This window comes from Gadus morhua, chromosome 13 (assembly GCF_902167405.1).
Source record: "Gadus morhua chromosome 13, gadMor3.0, whole genome shotgun sequence".
Taxonomy (NCBI): domain Eukaryota; kingdom Metazoa; phylum Chordata; class Actinopteri; order Gadiformes; family Gadidae; genus Gadus; species Gadus morhua.
Window position 1 is genome coordinate 15,562,026 of NC_044060.1, and position 19,388 is coordinate 15,581,413.

Genomic DNA, 19,388 nt, shown 5'->3' on the forward strand with positions numbered 1-19,388 from the left:
TGAGGACACGTGGTGGGGCTAAAGAGCTTAGAACAAAACTTCTCATTCGATGGTTACCGGTTCCAGCACTTCAGTGGTGCTGATGCGAGTAGCCAGTTTAGCCACGCCCCGCCCCCAATAGAAGACGAGCGTGCCGTCTGTCATTGATTCAAGGCATGCCCAGCAAACCCTGCAACCCATGCAGTCGCAGCCAGCACCAGCTCCTGCTCGGATTATACTACCAATTACAACTCTTTCTTTTTGGACATTGAACTGAATACAAATTTGGCTGAAGTGCGTTTCAAACTGGCAAACTCCCTCTACTGGGTGCAGCCTGTTTCATATGCATTTTATCTATTATGTTGTAGACTCTTATAAACTAAAAATGTGTTTGTTCTTCTAAATGCTGCCATTTATGGGATACATCTGCAAGTTGGAATAGCTCCTGCTCTCTGTCTATGCAACGCAGCCCAGAAGACAAGGAGGACTGTTGAAGCTTTCAACCAGCCCCCCTCTCTGTTTTTGGAAGCTCTGTCTAATTCTTCACGATGGCTGTAGCTAACACAGAATGCAACATTAAGGTGTTGTGTCGTTTTCGCCCATTGAATCAGTCTGAAATCATCCGTGGAGATAAGTTCATCCCAACGTTTCAAGGCGATGACACTGTCATTCTTGGGGTGAGCTACTTCAGTTGTCCATGTCTCTCTATTCTCTATTTGCACATTTAATTGATTACAGATTAGTACTCTTTACACTGGGATTGCTGTTAAGCTGTTGAGCATTCAATTTGAGGATCCATGAATCCAAAGCTAACCTAAAGTTTAGGTCTATATAAAGTATGGTCACACTAAACATAAATGCAAAAATTGTACATGCTTATCCAAATTGTGGTAATCTTTTTCCAGTAGTGTAGGGATCCATGTCACAACTATTGGACATCTGCCAAAGGTGTGTAACAGGCACTACTAAAACAAAATGCTGACTTATATCCATAGGTGAAAAAAAAGACAAGCTTTAGTAGGAATAAGAAATGTAATGGACACCATATATTTCTAAGTATCTAGTGGACCCTCTTTTAAGCAACCATCTGCCGATTTTGTGTGTCTTGTTTTATGTACATTTACATTATATTGGTCTCAGTGGGAAGGAATGTATTGGACACATTCACAATGCAATTCATAAAGATATAAATATCCTGAATCCTGATAACAAGTGATTATCATGTTTAATGGTTTATCTGAATCCAATTAATTGATTTTCCTGCTTGGCCTTTGAAATCTCTCCACACTGGCCCTGGCTGACAGCAGCCCAGCTTGGTTTCACTGCTTTGGACTGAGAATGAGGATGATGTGAACTATGAGCGTGTGAGCATGTTGGATGATAGATAATAGCGTCAACGATTAAAATGCTCGGGCCCAGCTGATGATTAGGATTTTACATTCAAAATGCAAATGTAGTTAACTTACGAATTCAATATGCATTGGAACCAGGCATTTCATTAACATATGATCATTCACCCCCCTCATGTCTATGTGGCTGTCCTCCACAATAATAAATCATCTACAATATATAATAGTGAGCATGTTGCGTATATGATCCTAGATGTGCTATCATTTTCCATAGTACATTTTTGGAACAGCATGATATATATATTTTTTCCATGAAATGTTTTTATCAATTTTGCATTCTTATCTTTTTCATATCAGTCCATAAGGAGAATATGATGCGATTTTGCTCTGTTACATCCCAAAAGGTTTTTCAGATGACTTAAATGCAAGCAGAGTCATTTCTCACATCAACATACACAATAAACCTGCATTGATCTGCATGCCTGACAGTCACGTCTGCCAGCCAGCCTCTGTAGTTTTAAGGGTCGAAGATGCTATTGATCTGGCCTATCAAGTGGACATGTTCCTTAATCAATATTTGATTGAGTTTTGCCCACGTCATGGAAAGAAGGAGGCGGTCACCAGAGTATTGGCCCCATCATCCTATCCTTCAAGTCCTTGGTTCCTCTGCTGTTTGTATTAAACCAAGGAGTGCATGGCTGCATGCTATACCTGAACCCTTTACTGTATATCCTACGCTATTGCAGATGTGATCTGCTGGTGCTTTCTCAATATTTCTTTGAAAGCATCTTTTCATGCATATAATGTGATTTCTGTGGCAGTACGTGCATTAACCTGTCAACAGGTGGAGATTATGCATGCAGATACCTCCGCCCTCGCTGAGACGTCGTGGAATGAACGAGTGGGCACGGGTTTATACTGATGTATTTTTCACTGATGGAATTGCTTCTCAAAATGTCAATATAAAGCAGCCAGAAGGCAGGTGGGTTGAATGCAGATAAGGGGAAGGGAAGCATTGCACATCATTAACTACATTTGTATGCATTTGCATGGGCCGCTTCCGCCTCAATCTCAGTCTCCCGCCATCGGTGTTCGGTGTGTGATTACAAAGCGTCTTCCCGGCACCCATCCTTGTATCTCTAATTACCTCTCCAAGCCAGTGGAATGTGTGGTCCTTTTGTTTTGTTCCAAATCGATCCAAATCGAGACTCTAGCATTGTTTTTACTCCTGCCCCATTTTTGCCTGATTTGGTTCAGGATTGTTATTGTCAGCATAAAGGATCCTCCCGGTAAACATGTAATCAGAGGTTTACTGTGCCGTAAAGTGAGTGGTAAGAGGGACCAGTCAGTACGGCTTCAGAGAGAGCGGTTCCTGACTGACGAGGTGGAGCCTCCCCCTCATCCCTGAGGTGAGTGAGGCCTCTTCCACCAGGAGAGGTCGGCCTGCAGGGCACACACTGGTATTTGCTTAAGAAACGTTTCCCCTCCCCAGAGGCCGGATTAGCTGACAGAGATGATTGGGGGCGCTTGATTGATCGGTTTGGTTGGCTGGTGCCAACAACCGGAGGGAAAGAAGGTTCAGAGATTGCACTGTTGGGTTTGGATTATGATTTCAAAGGACACGCCCCCCTGATTCCCACTGGTTGATCATGTTTGAAATGTGTGTGTGTGTGTAGGGGGTGAGTGACAAGCACAATAGTGGGAGCCATTAAGGACCATTGCATCCATTAATGGGGGGTAAATATAGTGGCGCGATAGAGTGCATTAGCGCAGTGCAGCATTCATGGAAAGTCTGATATTCATAGAATTGTTCCTGCAAAGGACCCTTTAAAGACTTACACTTAATTCTATCTTCAAATGTGAATCAATGGCATGGATAATCAAACTCACATCATTAGGCCAACCTGTCATTGATTAACAAAGGCCATGCTTAATAGATGATGACATACAAGAAGATTGTTATCATTAATAAAAGATGCTTTCACTGCATAGTTCTCCTAAATTCTGTGAATCCATATCAGGATGAGTAGGCAGTGTGGATAAACATATATGCAATCTTTCATTTTGCCATTTCAGAGCTAGCTTAATGTACTGTATGGTGGTTGCCTACATATCCAATTTATTGCAACAGAGGCGGCAGAGAACCATCAAATGCTAAAATAAATGCATTAATGCAGGTTTTAAAGGTCATGGGCAGTAGGAGCTTCGTAGTTATATTCATAGACGGAGACGCAAGGATACGTCAATGTATGACTCTTCCTTATTCATGGCTTATTAATTGAACCCTGACACTTCAACATAGAATCTGCTGACGAGGGTGCAACACTTGCTGTCAAAAGACATTTGGAGACCTTTCCGGCTGACAGAGATCAAGGTTGGTCTTTCAGCCTTCAAGGAAACAGTCCCTCATTCATCGGAGTTCAACAGCAACCAGGGGAGAAATCAGAATGCAACGCGTTGCTGCAACCACAGTGGAGCCATCAACTTCTCTCCCCCAGAAAAGACCAAACAGCAGTATGTGACAAGCAGTCACAGAAGAAAAAAAACGATTTATAGTTCTGCAGTGATTGGGCCACCATCCACTCAAGTCCCTCTCTTAGCCACCAAAGCCTCAAAGAGACTTGATAATACAAATTGGGAGTGACTTTCTACTCTTTCAGTGTGGCTAAGGGGGCCACCTCTGCTACACACTATGGTTATAAGCATGCTCGGGTTATGGCTGTCTGCTTTGGCCTTGGGCCTGGACCCTTGTTTCACCCGCGGTTGGCGTGACACAGCTGTCTCCAGTGTTTGACCGTGTGGAATAATCCATCGCAAGGCCAGATTGTCCATCACAATTTCCGGCGAGATAAAAATAAGGGACACTATGAAACTTTGCATCACTCCGCCCCACTCGCTAGGGAGATGGGGTTTGGCTTGAAAACAGCATGCTTAGGAATCTCTCCTTGCTTGCTTGACTTGTTTGCCCCCCCGCTGGGAGAGTGTGCCTGCAGCAGCTCCTGTTTGTTTTGTATTTATTAAAAAAGGTTGAGATCCTATACATCATTCGCATTCGACATTTGCATAAATGAATGAGACCAGTGTGATTTTGTCTGCTTATTCTTAACCCTATGTGACAAGTGAGTTGGTGTGAAGCATTTTTCCCGTGAAATTGTAGGAGCTGCTGTCTCCTCTTTTGGCAAGAGTTTGCCTACAGACGTGAATGACGTTTGTCTCCAAAAATATACCATCCTTGTTATACATCAGTATAACAAAGACACATTCAACATACAATAGTATAGTTGGTGATTCATATGCTTATTTTGTAATTGTTTCCTACATCGCAAAGCTGTGGAATTTTCTGAATTGTATCACAGGTTCTAAATAAGAAATGAATAGTCAATGGTTAGAGATCCATGGGTAGTGGTACTTGTTAACAGATATTGAACACATGGTATATTGACTAATTATTGGTATGGCCGATTATGGCATCTTTATTATTTATCAATAAAAGTACTACTATTTACTTTACTCACTGAAGCATATCAGCAGCACATGTCGGTCATGGAGAAGGATGTTACCACCTGCAAGTCCATAATAATGGCCACTCCCAGTCTAAGGCTTGGACTGCCCTCGTCATTTCATTGCATATAAAGGCGTGCGATTAAACCTGTATCTGCCTTGACTTTGACATACGGAGGGTCCTCTTTTTCTACAATGAACAGTAATGTCCCCCATTCTGTGTTAACAAGAGGAAAGGAAACGCCCATAAAAGTGCCATTGATTTTCTGTTGGTCCACAGACAATTTATAATTCTATAGCTCAGCCGTCCTTTCGTTTTTTATCTCACTTGTGCGCACCCAACTGTCTACCACAGTGCTGTGAAGTGGAGAACTGAAGCGCTGCAGGATTCCAAAAGCTTACTTCTCCATACTAGACACTTCACATTGTAGGCCTACAGCCAGTGTGTTTCTGCCAGTTAATAGGCAATCACAAGGGCTTTGGTGGGCTGGCTCGTTTACTGTGGGACCAATTAAAGGAACCTAATTTGTTGCCTCTGACACCAATCTACCAAATGTTTGATTGGGAAACAGTATTCCAAACATTCAACTTTGCCAAATGGCATTTGGTATTTAATTAAACAAAAATGTATCATCCATTTTATTATAACGCGAGAAAACATGTCTCTCGTATAGATCTCATTTGGCTAGGGTTCCACCTGAACAGGAACGGTTTTTCACTGTCCCTCTTCTCAAAGGCGGTGACAGCTGTATCACACATTTCCCAAAGCATAGCAGACATTATGTGGAGTTGCTGCTATCGCTACTTTACTGCTGTAAGCAAGAAAGATTTATCTGAGAAGCCATTGCTCTGAAACCTTCTTGATTTCCCTCCACCTTGATTTACCCAAATGCGGAAGCCCAACTCCTGCGTCTATTTAAATGCTCTCATCCCTGCACTGTATGCAGGCCCCTCAATTAGACCCTGTAATAGGATGGGAGCTCAGGGTCAGGAAGCAGAATCCATGCACACATACACACACACACTACTATCTCCTCCCTGCAAATGCTATCGCAGCCACTCTATGTGCTCAAAGTGATTCTGTGTGCAATTCTGTGTCTGTGTCTCTTTCTGTACATAGGGGTGCCTGTCTGTGTCTGAGTGCCGTTATGTGTCTGTCTGACTCTGTGTCTTTCTCACACTCTCTCTCTTTCCCGCTGTGGGTCTCTGAGTATATCTCATTATGGCCGTCATTGTATTTTTCATTTCATTTCCATAGTATAATGAGTTCACTTCAGTTTCATTTCTTCCCCAGCAGCCTTTTTGTAAGATGATGAGGGCCTCAAATGCTCATCTTCCGTCTCACTGACTCAGGTAGAGGTCTTCAGTGGGCGTGAATGAATTCACTGGCAGATCCTCTGCTGCCAAAGAGTCTTAATCTATACTAGTTTATATACATATAGATGTCTTGCGCAGTATGAGACCCAGAGACAGAAAGGCTTACAAGATTAGAAATCAGAAAAGCATGGTGATTTAATTACGTGAATCACGCTTTCATGATTGAACCACAGAACACAGTTTACCATTACAGCGCTCCGTTTTTCCCCACTTTCTCACTTTTGCAATATTGACAATACATATTGTGCTGTCGCCAGTCACACTCAACCGGAAATTAACACAACATATGCTTGGCTCGGTTATTCGTTATTTTTCCTGTTCTCACATATGTGTGTGTGTGTGTGTGTGTTAGGGTGAGATAAGCCTGTGCTGTGTTTTTCCCCCCAGTTGTGTTTCATGTGTGAAGTGGGCCGGAACAATGCGGCTCCCGACCAACCCGCGGGGATGCTGGCCACAGCATCCTTTCCCTTATTAGCTACGATCCTTTCTCTCTGCCTTCCTCCCCGGCTACCCCCTTTACCCCCCCACAGCTCTCTGCTTTCCTCCCCCGCTACCCCCTTTACACCCCCACAGCCCCCCCCCCACCCCCCTGTCAGCCCTGGGGTGCTCGAAAGACCGCACATGGCAGCATCACAAGTACACACAACGACACACCATGCTCTCACTGAGACCCCCCCCAGCACGGAGGGGACGTTGTAAGTGTGTACGTGACGACGGCAAAGCACAGGACAGGACAGCGTGCCTGGTGTTCAAAGTCGAGTCGGTAATCTACATGAAAAGTCCTGACCCCTGCTGGTAGGGCCTCTTCCTCCCCCCCCTCCACCTCCTCCTCCATTAGCCACACATCATTTTATCGAAGTGACGTCGTAGAACACAGACATCTACTTCACTCCCGTCCAGAGAACGTGAGGTTGTTTTAAGAAGCGTTCTGCTCTGGGTACGACAAGCTGGAGGACTAAATAATGAGGGCTTGCCATGCAATTGATTGCAGGAGCAACGAAATATTCACAATACAAATCCTCTTGGCTGGAGGCCCTCGAACTGAATTGTTACGGTATGCATAGCACGTAAAGTTTACTGCGGCAACTAACGTGCAGTGATTTTTCCAAATATTGCCGCAAGCCTGTCTTTATTCATTTCATAATAAACGTGCTAATTGCACCTCATAATTTTTTCAAATGTTATCCTTTCTGTGAAAATGATTCTTAAATTAATGACATAAATTATGTTTTCAGGTAAAAAAAAAATGCAATTAAGTCTCACAGCAGACTCAACGTTTGTGCTTTAACCAATCATGTCTGACATTAGCAATTACTGAATAATAACTAGCTAAAAATATATTGGCTAAATAAAGATATTCTTCATGCGATACAATTTGGATTTAACCTTCCAACAATCATCATTGTTGAATATATGGACCCTTATAGGAGAATGATACTTATTGGTATTATGTATTTTGAATTCCCCCCCACCCCTTCTACACTAGACAGTGAAACTTTAAGTATGACATGCAAAATAATTCATGGACAGAGGAAGACCTGATATTTTTATTTCAAGAAACAAACTCCTTTTCACTACAAAAATCCTTAACGTGTCAGCGAACCTACTGTTTCAGCGGAAATTCGAACAGTATGAGAAGAAATGCTGTTTTTTGTTCACTTGCTCTTTAAATACCCAAGTAGAGACCAGCTCCCAAGGCAAAGGTTTTGTTTTAGTGGGAGTGTGTCGATTTGTGTGTGTGTGTATGTGTGTGTGTTTGTGCGTGTTCAAAATGTAAGTGTGCATGCCTGACTGAGCGTCTTAGTTGAAATTTTGCTCACCCTGTATTGAAAAAGGTCAATTCCAATAAAAAAGTTACCATGAGCATTGTGGAGAAATGGCAAGCGGAAAAAAACACTTGTTAATGAGTGCCTCGGTGAAAGTCATTCATGAGTATCTAATCTGAAAGTAGTAGTCTTACCAAGCGTTTCGGATTGTAAACAGAGCACTAGCAGTTCTACTGTTTTACTGCATTGTTTTCCCTGCTGGCCTGTGTCCTTACGAAATACATATATTATATTTTATAAATTAATAATGTGTATGATTTATAGGTTGTGGTTGTACCCCAGAATCAGTATAAATATACACAGAGCAGTTGTCAGTGATGCATTCGTCATAAATCATTTACAGAATCAATTAAGGATCTCCAATCCTGTGGCTTAGTACTTTCTGCCCATTTCTTTCCCCAAGACAAACGACCAGATCAGTAAGAGTATGGGACATGGCAATCAATGGAGGCACCTGTGTTAAGCTCATGTTAATTTCCCGCCTCTATTCTGCCCTCTTCCTCAGATGCATTATTCATCGCCGCCATGCATGGCCGGTGAACAGCGGCTCACTGTAATGATGCGTCTGTCTCTGTTCCGCAGCGCAGTAGCTACACAGGTACCTTCACCCGTTCTCACGGATCTTCTGCTATCAAGGAGCAGTAAATGACCCTGGATTCGGATATAATTGGAACAATATATCAATCAGCAAGGACGTGCAACAATTTTTCGGTTGCAAAAAGGCAAAAACACACCCCCCACTCAAGATTTTGGTGCAGAGGTGGAGCAGTGGCTGCTCTTGCATCTTAACCAGCTTGCATACTAATTTCATTTGGGCATTAACTCCTCTGGCAGCTTTCTGATTGGATTTAGAATGGAGTCCACTCACTCTGTGATTAACTATACCGTAATTGACTTACGTGTTGTGAGTAATCAATATCTTTGTTATAATTTTTTTTTTTCAGTCCTTTCATATGAGCGGTATGATTAGCAAATCCATTCTAACTGGTTAACACTATTGTACATCGCCATCCCTATACAATAGGCTCATTAACGGATTTAATAACTGCATTAAGCAAGTGTAAGATGTTGCTGTTTCAGTGGATGTGAGTGAAAAACTGTTTGATGGTAAACGGTGAAAGAGAGAGAAGCTTTAAAAGCATTTGATATTTCCTTTGGGAACGGCAAGCAAGCACTAATGTTTTTGATTATTTTATTATTATTATTGATTTTTATGGTCAACCTTGCCTGTTCTCTTATGGCCATGGCTGTAATCCAAAATTGTTGTTACAAGAGAACACAATGAAATGTCCATCTATCTCTCTCTCTCTATCTCTCTCTCTCTCTCACACTCACACGCACACTCTGACACAGACACACACACTTACATAGACACACACACACACACACACACACACACACACACACACACACACACACACACACACACACACACACACACACACACACACACACCCACACACTCCCCACCCACACACACCCCTCGCATACACACACAGACACATACGTACGCAGACAAAAGCACACACACAGACACAAACACACACAGGATGCAGGATGCAGGATGCATGGTGATGTGCCGGCTCTGTGTGAGTACATCTCTCAGCGGCGTGCTGAACAGGGTCACCCAGAGTGGGGTGGGCAAGAGTCTCTCTGTAGCGCCCGTGAGAGGACAGGTTTGCTAGCGTTCCTGCACTCGCTCTGTCACTCTTGTCAGCCAAGGCGACTTCAGGGACAGCATAACATTTCTTCTGCCCTGCGTATCTTGAGCGGAGGTGAACTTTTGTGTGTGCCTGTGTCTGTGTGTGCGTGTGTGAGTGTGTGTGTGTTAATGTGTGTGTGAGTGTCTGTGTGTTTTGAGTATGGGTGAGTTTGTGTATGTGTGAGTGTCAGCCTGTGTGTATGCTTGTGTTTGTCTGCCAATTTGTGTGTGTGTGTGGGTGTGAGTGTCAAACCTTGTGTGTGTGTGTGTGTGTGTGTGTGTGTGTGTGTGTGTGTGTGTGTGTGTGTGTGTGTGTGTGTGTGTGTGTGTGTGTGTGTGTGTGTGTGTGTGTGTGTTGTCCATTCCTCTCCTGTCACAGGTAGGGGTAATACCTCTCCTGCTGCAGCTTCCCACCAACAAAGCGCATCCTTTCATTCTGTCCATTTTTGACTTTATATATCCCTGAGATTCTCTCCGCCTCTTTCCCCTGCCTTTGCTCTGAATAAGTGATGAGTGACGGAGAGTGCTCCAGTTCGGAACGGAGGAAGAGAGGGCGGAGGAGGAGGAGGGGGGGGGAGGTTGCTAATTGCGTGAGGCTCTTTCCTGTAAACAAACTTGATGATGTGGAGATTGAATGAACGTTAAAACGTTGAGGAAGTAAACACACACAATGGATATAATACTCCATATTAATGGAAAACCCTGAAGTTCATTCAAATGAACAGCATTGACTGATAAAATAACTGATTCATTTTCCCACAGAAAATAGTTAGGTTGTAACACGTTGAGGAAGTAAACACACACAATGGATATAACATGTGCAAAACAACCTTAAAAGAAAAGCCCTGAAGTTCATTTAAATGAAGAGCAGTGACAGCAGTGATAATAATACTGATTCATTTTCCCAAAGCGAACAGTTAGGTTGGATGAGAGAAGGCCTTCTCTTTCACGCTGATGCTGTGGGTTTTGTTGGTAATATCTGCTGAGCTTTGTGTTCGGTGATGTATGAATGGGGCGTGGGTAATATGATGGGACCATGAGGCTGTGGGAGTACACTGAGGGTCTCTCTGCTGGCGAAGGAACCACTAATGATACCGCTATCTAGCACAGTGGGATGCCTGATTGGCTGAACTCGTGTAGCGTGCACCGGCACCGTCTGAGCTTCTCTTGTCAGCTTCTGTGTGTGTGTCTATGTATCATATTGTGTATTTGTGTGTGTGTGTGTGTGTGTGTGTTTCACAGTGTGTGTCACAGTGTGTGTGTGGGTGTGTCACAGTCTGTGTGTGTGTGTGTGTATGTGCGTATATCTGTATATCTGTGTGTGTGGGTGTGTCACAGTGTCTGTGTGTCACAGTGTGCATGTTTCAGTGTGTCTGTGTCCGTGTTGTGCGCGTGTGTGTGTGTCTGTATTTCCATCTGTGTAGGAATGTGCATGCATGTGTGTGTGCGATCATGCAAGTGTATGTGTCTGTGTGTACGTTTGAGCGTGTGCGTTGACTGTCTGAGATTAGGGTGTGAGGGCTATATTGCGGTGGGCGTTGCAGTGAGACAGAGAGGTGCAGTGCATCTAGCTTGAAGAAAGAAAGGGGAGAAAGTCAACCCAACTCGATTCCCCCAGACACAGTGGAGCTCAGAGAGACGAACGCGTGTCCCTCCTTTGTGACACCATGCACCATCACACACTGACAGAAGCGGGGATCAGACGTGGCACAGCCGCCTGCTCTCCATCGTGTAGGAGGAGGAGGAGGAGAAAGCTTGCTTTAATCGCCTTATCGTCCCGTCAAAGTCCCTCTTTAAATATTTAGGTGGCTGCCCCCTTGCCACCGGTGGAATGCCTAATGGAGCGACTTGTAAAGTAAGGTTAGGTATAATTACATCTGCTAGGATTTCAGAAAGGGAGTGAGGCATTCACTTCATGTGTGCAGGCCTGTTTGTGAGTGTGGATGAGGGGGCGGTTGTATTTGTGTTTGTTTGGTGTTGATTTAGGGCTGATGTGTGTCTGTTTGCGTGTGTCTGCACGCATGAGTGTATGCATGTGTAAAAGCTTCTAGGGTCCCCTGGGTGCTTCCCATTAGCACCCAGTCTGCCGTCCGCATTTCAATTCAGTTGCTGTAGCAGCCCAGCACCGTTTCTTTCTCCCTCTCTCTCTTCATGCCTCTCCCTCTCTCGCTCTGCCTCCTCTGCTTGGCCATTTGCTGTCCTCCCGTTTGGTAACTTAATTTCTCACCTGTATTCCTTTTTTTGTAGTTAATCATAATCATATTCCCTCTCTCCCTCTCCATGTCTCTCCCGTTCTCCCTCTCTTCCTCTCTATCTCTCTCTCTCTCTCTCTCTCTCTCTCTCTCTCTCTCTCTCTCTCTCTCTCTCTCTCTCTCTCTCTCTATGTCTCTCCCTTTCTCCCTCTCTTCCTCTCTCTCTCTCTCTCTCTCTCCCCCCCCCCCTCTCTCTCTCTCTCTCTCTCTCTCTCTGTATCTTTCTCTTTGCAGCTATTCATAACTTCCTCATTTTCTGTTTCCTGCTTTTGAAATCATGCTCATTAAGTATCCTTTAACCTCGCTCCATCTCTCCCTTAATTAATCCCTGTTCTTAATTCCCCCACTCTTTCTCTCTCCATCTCTCTCTCTCTCTCTCTCTCTCTCTCTCTCTCTCTCGCCCTCTCGCCCTCTCTCTCTCCCGCTCTCCCTCTCTCTTTCGCTCTCTCTCTCTCTCTCTCGCTCTCTCTCTCTTCCTCTGTCTCTCCCATCCTCTCCACCACACTCTCTCTCTCTCTCTCTCTCCCTCTCCCTCTCTCTCTCTCTCTCTCTCTCTCTCTCTCTCTCTCTCTCTCTCTCTCTCTCTCTCTCTCTCTCTCTCTCTCTCTCTCTCTTACTCTCTCTGTTTCCCCCTGAGCCTTTAACAGACCCTCTCTTTGTCTCATGGTAGACAGGAGAATGTAGGCTCAAGTAAAGCAGTTTGTGTGGGTTTGTCATGATGGACCTTATCGGTTGTCGGCATATGTATATGTGCATATGTGCCTTGACTAGGTAACACATTCTTATTTACATATACTTACTTACATATACATACACCTGCACACCTATACACACTCATACAAAAATACTTGTTGACAAATATGCACATGCTTTGAAGTATTTAAGAGCCACACATACTGCATTCATATGCAGAGCCTGCAGATCATCATACATATCATATTTATTTGCACAAATGTACAAATTAATTCCAATCAAATCATTTACCACACACTCATTTAGTATTTTGTACACAGGCTCTGTGTCGGTAGACACGATATTGGCAGGGCATGTAGAAGCCTTGGCTTAGAGGGGTACAGCTCCTATATTATGCGCCTACATGTATTTATACCCAGCCCAGGCCCAGATTAGCTCTTCCAGAGCAGCCAGCAGAGAAAGCGTCTGGCAAAGAATTGGTTTTCGTCCATGTTACATAACCGTAGCATCCATCCACTGTGACGAAGGCCACACCATGATTCTTCATTATGTCTGCCGTCCCGCGTGATCTATATGCCGACGCCTCTCCCATCGCACCTTTAGTCTTTGTTTTGCCGTTGGGGTGTCATGTTTGTTGTTAATCTGTCTGTGTGTGTGTGTGCTTGCTCTGCTGTGTGTAAGCCTGAAGAACGTTGCTCAGATCAGCACTGAGGCTAATCAGTTGCGATGAGAGGCTTGTTGATGGCACCTGCAGATTTGATTACGGCCCTTGAAATGATCAACCTGAAAGAAAAGACAAATGTTAAAACAAGAAACAGTGGTGCATTTGTCCCGTGATTTGTTTGCATACAGGTTGTGAATCAACAGTGTTTCTACAGTGTCTACACAGTGTCACGTATGATGGATTGTTGTACTCCGAGTCCCTGGACCAAAGTAGCGTGCCAAGTAATTTCAACAAGGTTTGTTTTGCTTTGTTTAGATCTGTGTTTAGGTCTCCACTCATGCATGCGCCCTTCCAGGTGCAAGCTAAATAATTGAACGCCTGTGAAGTGAACAGTGAGGAAGAAGGGCTCCTAAGGAATACCGGTAGCAATTCAATGTACTCACCAGTGGATTGCTCTTTTGCGTCCTTGTGCGCATGTGGATGAAATAGGGTATTCTTTAAGTGGGTGTTCAGATTCATCTGAATTGGTCACACCAGGTTCATACCTCATCATCCAAACGTAAAGTTTCACGTTTCAAGTGGTTTGTGTTTCTTTTTTTAGACCTAGAGTATACTTCTTACTATTTCCTTTCCTCCTTTATAATGTTGTTCCTCTGAAGAGTTTTGCTCGCAAACATTACCGCTAGTGTTTCCATTATGCTAATCTCTGTATTGTTTCCTGCAGGGTGTAATTTTTTTCCTTCTGTAATAATGTACCTGTCAAATATTAACAGCACCTACACAGAGCTTATATCAGCATAATATGACGCTGTTGGGCGATTCAATACGTCGAGGAGGGAAATGAAACGCTGTTTATTGAGAGCTGTTTATTGGATTACTCAGGCTAATCAGGGAGCAGGTATACGTTCCCACCTGTACTCAGGGTGAGAAGTCAGTTGGTGTAGTTAGTGTAGGCTGATGGAGTCGGATATGACTTGAGTTTTAATTTGACCCGTGGAGACCAGCCAAATGTGCCATATTCTTCTAACTTCATGCTTACTTAGTGTAAGCATGAAGTTCAAGAGAGCATTACTTAGTGACCTTCCAAACTTTGAATTACTAATTTTTAAATTGGGAAATCATGCATGAAAAACTTTCCAGAAATAAATGTCAGTTGATGCAAGAATAAGAATGAAAGGTGAATAATTTAATTGTCAGTGCGCTGTATTATATATCCTGTAAGGAGCGGACTGGGTAGCAAGTCATACCTCCTGATGGCTCCCCTGTGGACCCATTCATTGTTATGAAAACTACAACAGTTTATCTTGCTGTTCCCTCACTGGCCCACCGGGAGGCTTAAGGATTGCTCTTGTGTGAAGCACGCACACACACACACACACACACACACACACACACACACACACACACACACACACACACACACACACACACACACGCACACACGCGCCCATGCACACACACACACACACACACACACACACACACACACACACACACACACACACACACACACACACACACACACACACACACACACACACACACACACACGCACATGAATAAAAACACACACAGACACCTATACAAAGACTCACACGCACACTCCCAGTCACAAGCACATGCACAAACTCGAATTAAGAGTCAGGCACAGCATCTGAAACCCAGAGGGTGGGGGGGAGAGCTTTATAAAATGTTTGGTTAAAAACAGATGACAGAGCATATCACAAGACCGTCTGTCTGTTAATCCAACTGGCTGGTCGGTTGGACGGCTGATTGGATATCCAAGTCGATACTCTTCCTCACTATTTCACTCGTCTGAAATGTTGAGACTTTTTTCTTGGTCGGCCAGATGGCCAATCAGTTATCTGGCAAAAGTGGTTGACTGCATATTGGCTTCATGGCGCTGTCCATAATTGTTGGCTGGCTGAAAGGCTGTTTTCCAAAAACTGATTTTCCATTATATCCAGGCCTGATATTTTAACTGCTTCATTTTATGTGGATGTTTTTAGTTATTTACTCTCTCCCATCACAAACTAACCCCCCCCCCCCACACGCTCACATACACACACACACACAAACACACACAAATCCACGCACGCACGCACACACACACACACACACACACACACACACACACACACACACACACACACACACACACACACACACACACACACACACACACACACACACACACACACACACACACACACACACAAAAAAACAACATGTGCACACTTTTACCACTTCTCCATTTTTTTCGCTCCCATCTCCAATTTATTTTTCATTTCAACCCTTTGAACCGTCTTATTGTATCGGTGATGGTACTTTTTACTCTGGGGTGAGCCTCTGCTCTTGGTTTTCTGCCCATCAAGGAGAAAAAAGGAGATGACAACATGCAGCAGTCTTGAACAAAACACACACTGCATCTCAAAACTTCCACATACAGGCGCTGACTCACTGTCTTCCTCTGTCTCCATGTCTCTCTATCGCCCTCTCCCTCTCACTTCTTACAAACAAACAACTGTATTCATGGTAATAAACAGATTTTCGTTGGACGGATGGGCTTGTTAGAGCAATGGATGTGCTATTCTGTACACCTGAGGCTTAAAACTCATTATTTCACTGCAGTGATTATCAAAGAGCAATATGGATGAAACTGTGCAATGAGAAGCACTAGACGTCTCTATGATTCCATCTCCGCTTCGATATCATATTCTGACGAATGTCATGAAAAAAAGAACTAACATACATCAATAAAAATGCCATCTAAATGTAAGCAATGCACACACATTCACACTTACTCGTCCTCCGTTTTTTTGATTTCTCTCTTCCTCACACACACTCACATTCACACTGTTATAACGCTGACACACCCTAGCGAAAGCAAAAGTCACAGCGTTGAGGTGTTGCGGATTATGCCTGTTTATCATTGTTACGTCCTTTTATGCAGACGTAGCTTGTGGCCTGTAGCTGACCCGGTTCTCTCTTGGTCTCAACAGGGGAGATCCTACGCGTTCGACCGGGTGTTTCCCACCAACAGCACCCAGGAGCAGGTGTACGACACATGTGCCAAGCAGATTGTTAAAGGTAATCCACTGCCACCCATCCTCACCTCTCTTATCTGCAACATGGCTGACGCCCTGGTCGCCGTGGGGAGGGGGGGGAGAGGGCTCTGATGGAATTCCTCCATCCTTCATTTTTGTTTTCCCCCTCTCCCTTATCCATCCCTCCGCAATTTATCCAGTGTATGCTATTTTCTGAAATGTTTCTGGCCTCCAACCGTTTGCCATGAATGAATAAGCAGGGTTTATATATTCCTGCCTGTCTCGCAAAATACCCAGCTCGCTTCCAGGAGACCGTACGTCACACCCCACGACGTTTAGACATGACCTGCATGATCATCCACCTGCTTGCTTATCGTCACCCAGCAGAAGCCGGCCTGTCTCATCCATGCCTCAAATGACACTGACTCCCCGCCGACTTCCCATCACTCCCTCTCCTCCCTCTCCTCCTGTATCCACGTGCGCCCGCAAGCACGCACTAACTCACGCACACAGGCATACATGCACTCCCCATCAACCCACGATGGGAATGGAGACAGGTGTTCTCTTTTCTTCTTGTCTTCCTTCTGCTCTATCATGCAGGCTTCTGCATTGTTTTTCTCCCCATCTGCGTCCTTCATTTGTTTTCTGTTATTTTATTTTATCTTCACAGAGGAGATTTAAATCCCTTTAACTTGCATCAGATAGAGAGACAGTGAGACAGAGACGGAGAGGGAGATAGAGAGAAACTCTTTGTTTTGAAAGGCGCTGCATACATAGAGAGGGAGATTAGCTCACTGCTAGAAGACAGAAGGAGAAACTTCTGTGAGGAACTCTGGGGTGATGGAAGGGAAAGTTTAGAGGAAATTAAGGCAGATTAGAGAGAGAAAGAGAGAGAGAGAGACAGAAAAAATATAAGCATGAAAAAATTGAATGGAAGTGTAACAGAACTTCATTCATCCTCATTATTCCTTCCTGCTTTATCAGCAGCATTTTCAGCATTGTGGGCGTCATAGCCGATGCCAATCTATTCCCTCCCATCGAATCCAGAATGTGGTTTATTTGGGGGGAAGGCTTGATAGTAAGGACATGCTGCTGGGCTGAGGTCAGAAAGATAGAGAGAGAGAGAGAGAGAGAGAGAGAGAGAGAGAGAGAGAGAGGAGAGAGAAAGCGAGATAGAGAGAGTGAGAGAGTGAGAGAGAGAGAGAGAGAGAGAGAGAGAGAGAGAGAGAGAGAGAATAGAGAGAAAGAGAGAGAGAGAGAGAGAGAGAGAGAGAGAATGAGAGAGAGAGAGAGAGAGAGGAGAGAGAGAAAGCGAGAGAGAGAGAAAGCGAGATAGAGAGAGTGAGAGAGAGAGAGAAGAGAGAGAGAGAGTGAGAGAGAGAGTAGGTGAGAGAGAGAGAGAGAGAGAGAGAGAGAGAGAGAGAGAGAGAGAGAGAGAGAGAGAGAGACACATACAGCAAATATAAGACGGCTAAATCCGAGGAGGTGATGGAGATTGAAAAACGACTGAATTCTTCCACAGAAAACGGCCGGTCAGCTAACCTGTTTCGCCCCTGAACCCGTTCTTTGCTCTCGCTGTGTTGTTCAACACAGGTGTTAATGACACCGCGTCCACACAATGACATTCAACCGGCCTACACGTTGGGCCTGAGGCCTGGTAATTGACTAACCTTGGTTGAAGAATGAAGGACTGCACCACTATATAGAAAGCATTCTCCTACGTTGACCTAAAGCCACGGAGGCAAAGACCTTTTCTTTAGCCAGTAGGCTTAATTTTAATCAAAAATCAAGCCATTTGTATTCAGTTTAGCACAACCCAATAGGTTGCACTGACACATATGACTCAAGATCAATAATATATATGAGAAATCATTTAGTCAATCATTTGTAAAACTGAATCATTTGGTCCGTTTTGTGTGTTTCATGTGTATGTGTGTATACACCATGTTTATTTTCTTTCCTTTCTTTCTTGTTTAGATGTTCTTGGGGGGTACAATGGGACCATCTTCGCCTATGGACAGACCTCTTCCGGGAAGACACACACCATGGAGGTAGTGTGGTGTTAAATAATTCACGTCCTGCAGAGCTCACTCACCAGGGCTCCTTAATGTCAAACACACACACACACACACACACACACACACACACACACACACACGTTTACCCTACCAACAGGGGACTATGCACTTCACCATGTTGATAAGAGAATTAAAATGAGAAGAATTAATGGGACAAAGAAATCAAGGGATATTTAGCATAAATATATTTTTGGTGATTAATCGCGATTAATCGCGAGTTAACTATGACATTAATGCGATTAATCACGATTAAATATTTTAATCGCTTGACAGCTCTAATATATATATAGATATTGCCTAATTATATATATTGCCTATATATATGTATAGGCTATATATATAATTAGGCTATAATTATATTATTTAGCGTGTAATGAGACAATCTATAGCCAAATTGTCGAAGATGCCCGAGAATCTCCGGGGATATCAGCATGGGAAATCGGCGAATCAGACCCATGAACCTATAAAGAAAGACGTCATCTCAAGCGGGAGAGAACGTTTGCGGTGCTGGTTTGTGTCACGTAAGTACAGGGCTCTCATGTCTCATGCATTCGGCGTGAGACACACGCAATTCATATGGAGTCAGTTTCCTGCCATAATTCAAACCTGAAAAAAAAAGTTTCAAAGGCTTGTAAGTCTGGGTTTGAAAACTCAACACCTTGTAATAAAGGTTTTGCAACACTGAAAAAATTTTCAGCAACACAATTTCAAAGTTCAAACAATTTCACCAGCGCATTTGCAGAGTTTCAAATCTGGCACTGTTCTAACAGTGTATTTCATTGTTGCCCGGTTTTGAAACCTTGTAAATGGGATTCTGCAAACAGGTGTTCATACATTGAGAAATACGTTTTGAAAGGTTGAATATTTAGTTTTAAAAACTTGTAAAGGTGTACGTTTACGACATTGCAACGTATTTTTTC

At 43.8% G+C, this 19,388-nt stretch overlaps 1 protein-coding gene across 1 annotated transcript in view; it reads left to right on the forward strand.

The window, feature by feature from the left end:
• Positions 1-166: 166 nt before the first annotated feature.
• Positions 167-19,388, forward strand: part of kif5ab (kinesin family member 5A, b) — a 70,093-nt gene continuing 50,871 nt past the window's right edge. The window contains exons 1-3 of the mRNA XM_030374757.1: positions 167-656; positions 16,346-16,433; positions 18,368-18,441. Coding sequence (XP_030230617.1) covers positions 528-656; positions 16,346-16,433; positions 18,368-18,441 — 291 coding nt within the window. The 5' untranslated portion in view covers positions 167-527. The remainder of the gene's footprint in view (positions 657-16,345; positions 16,434-18,367; positions 18,442-19,388) is intronic.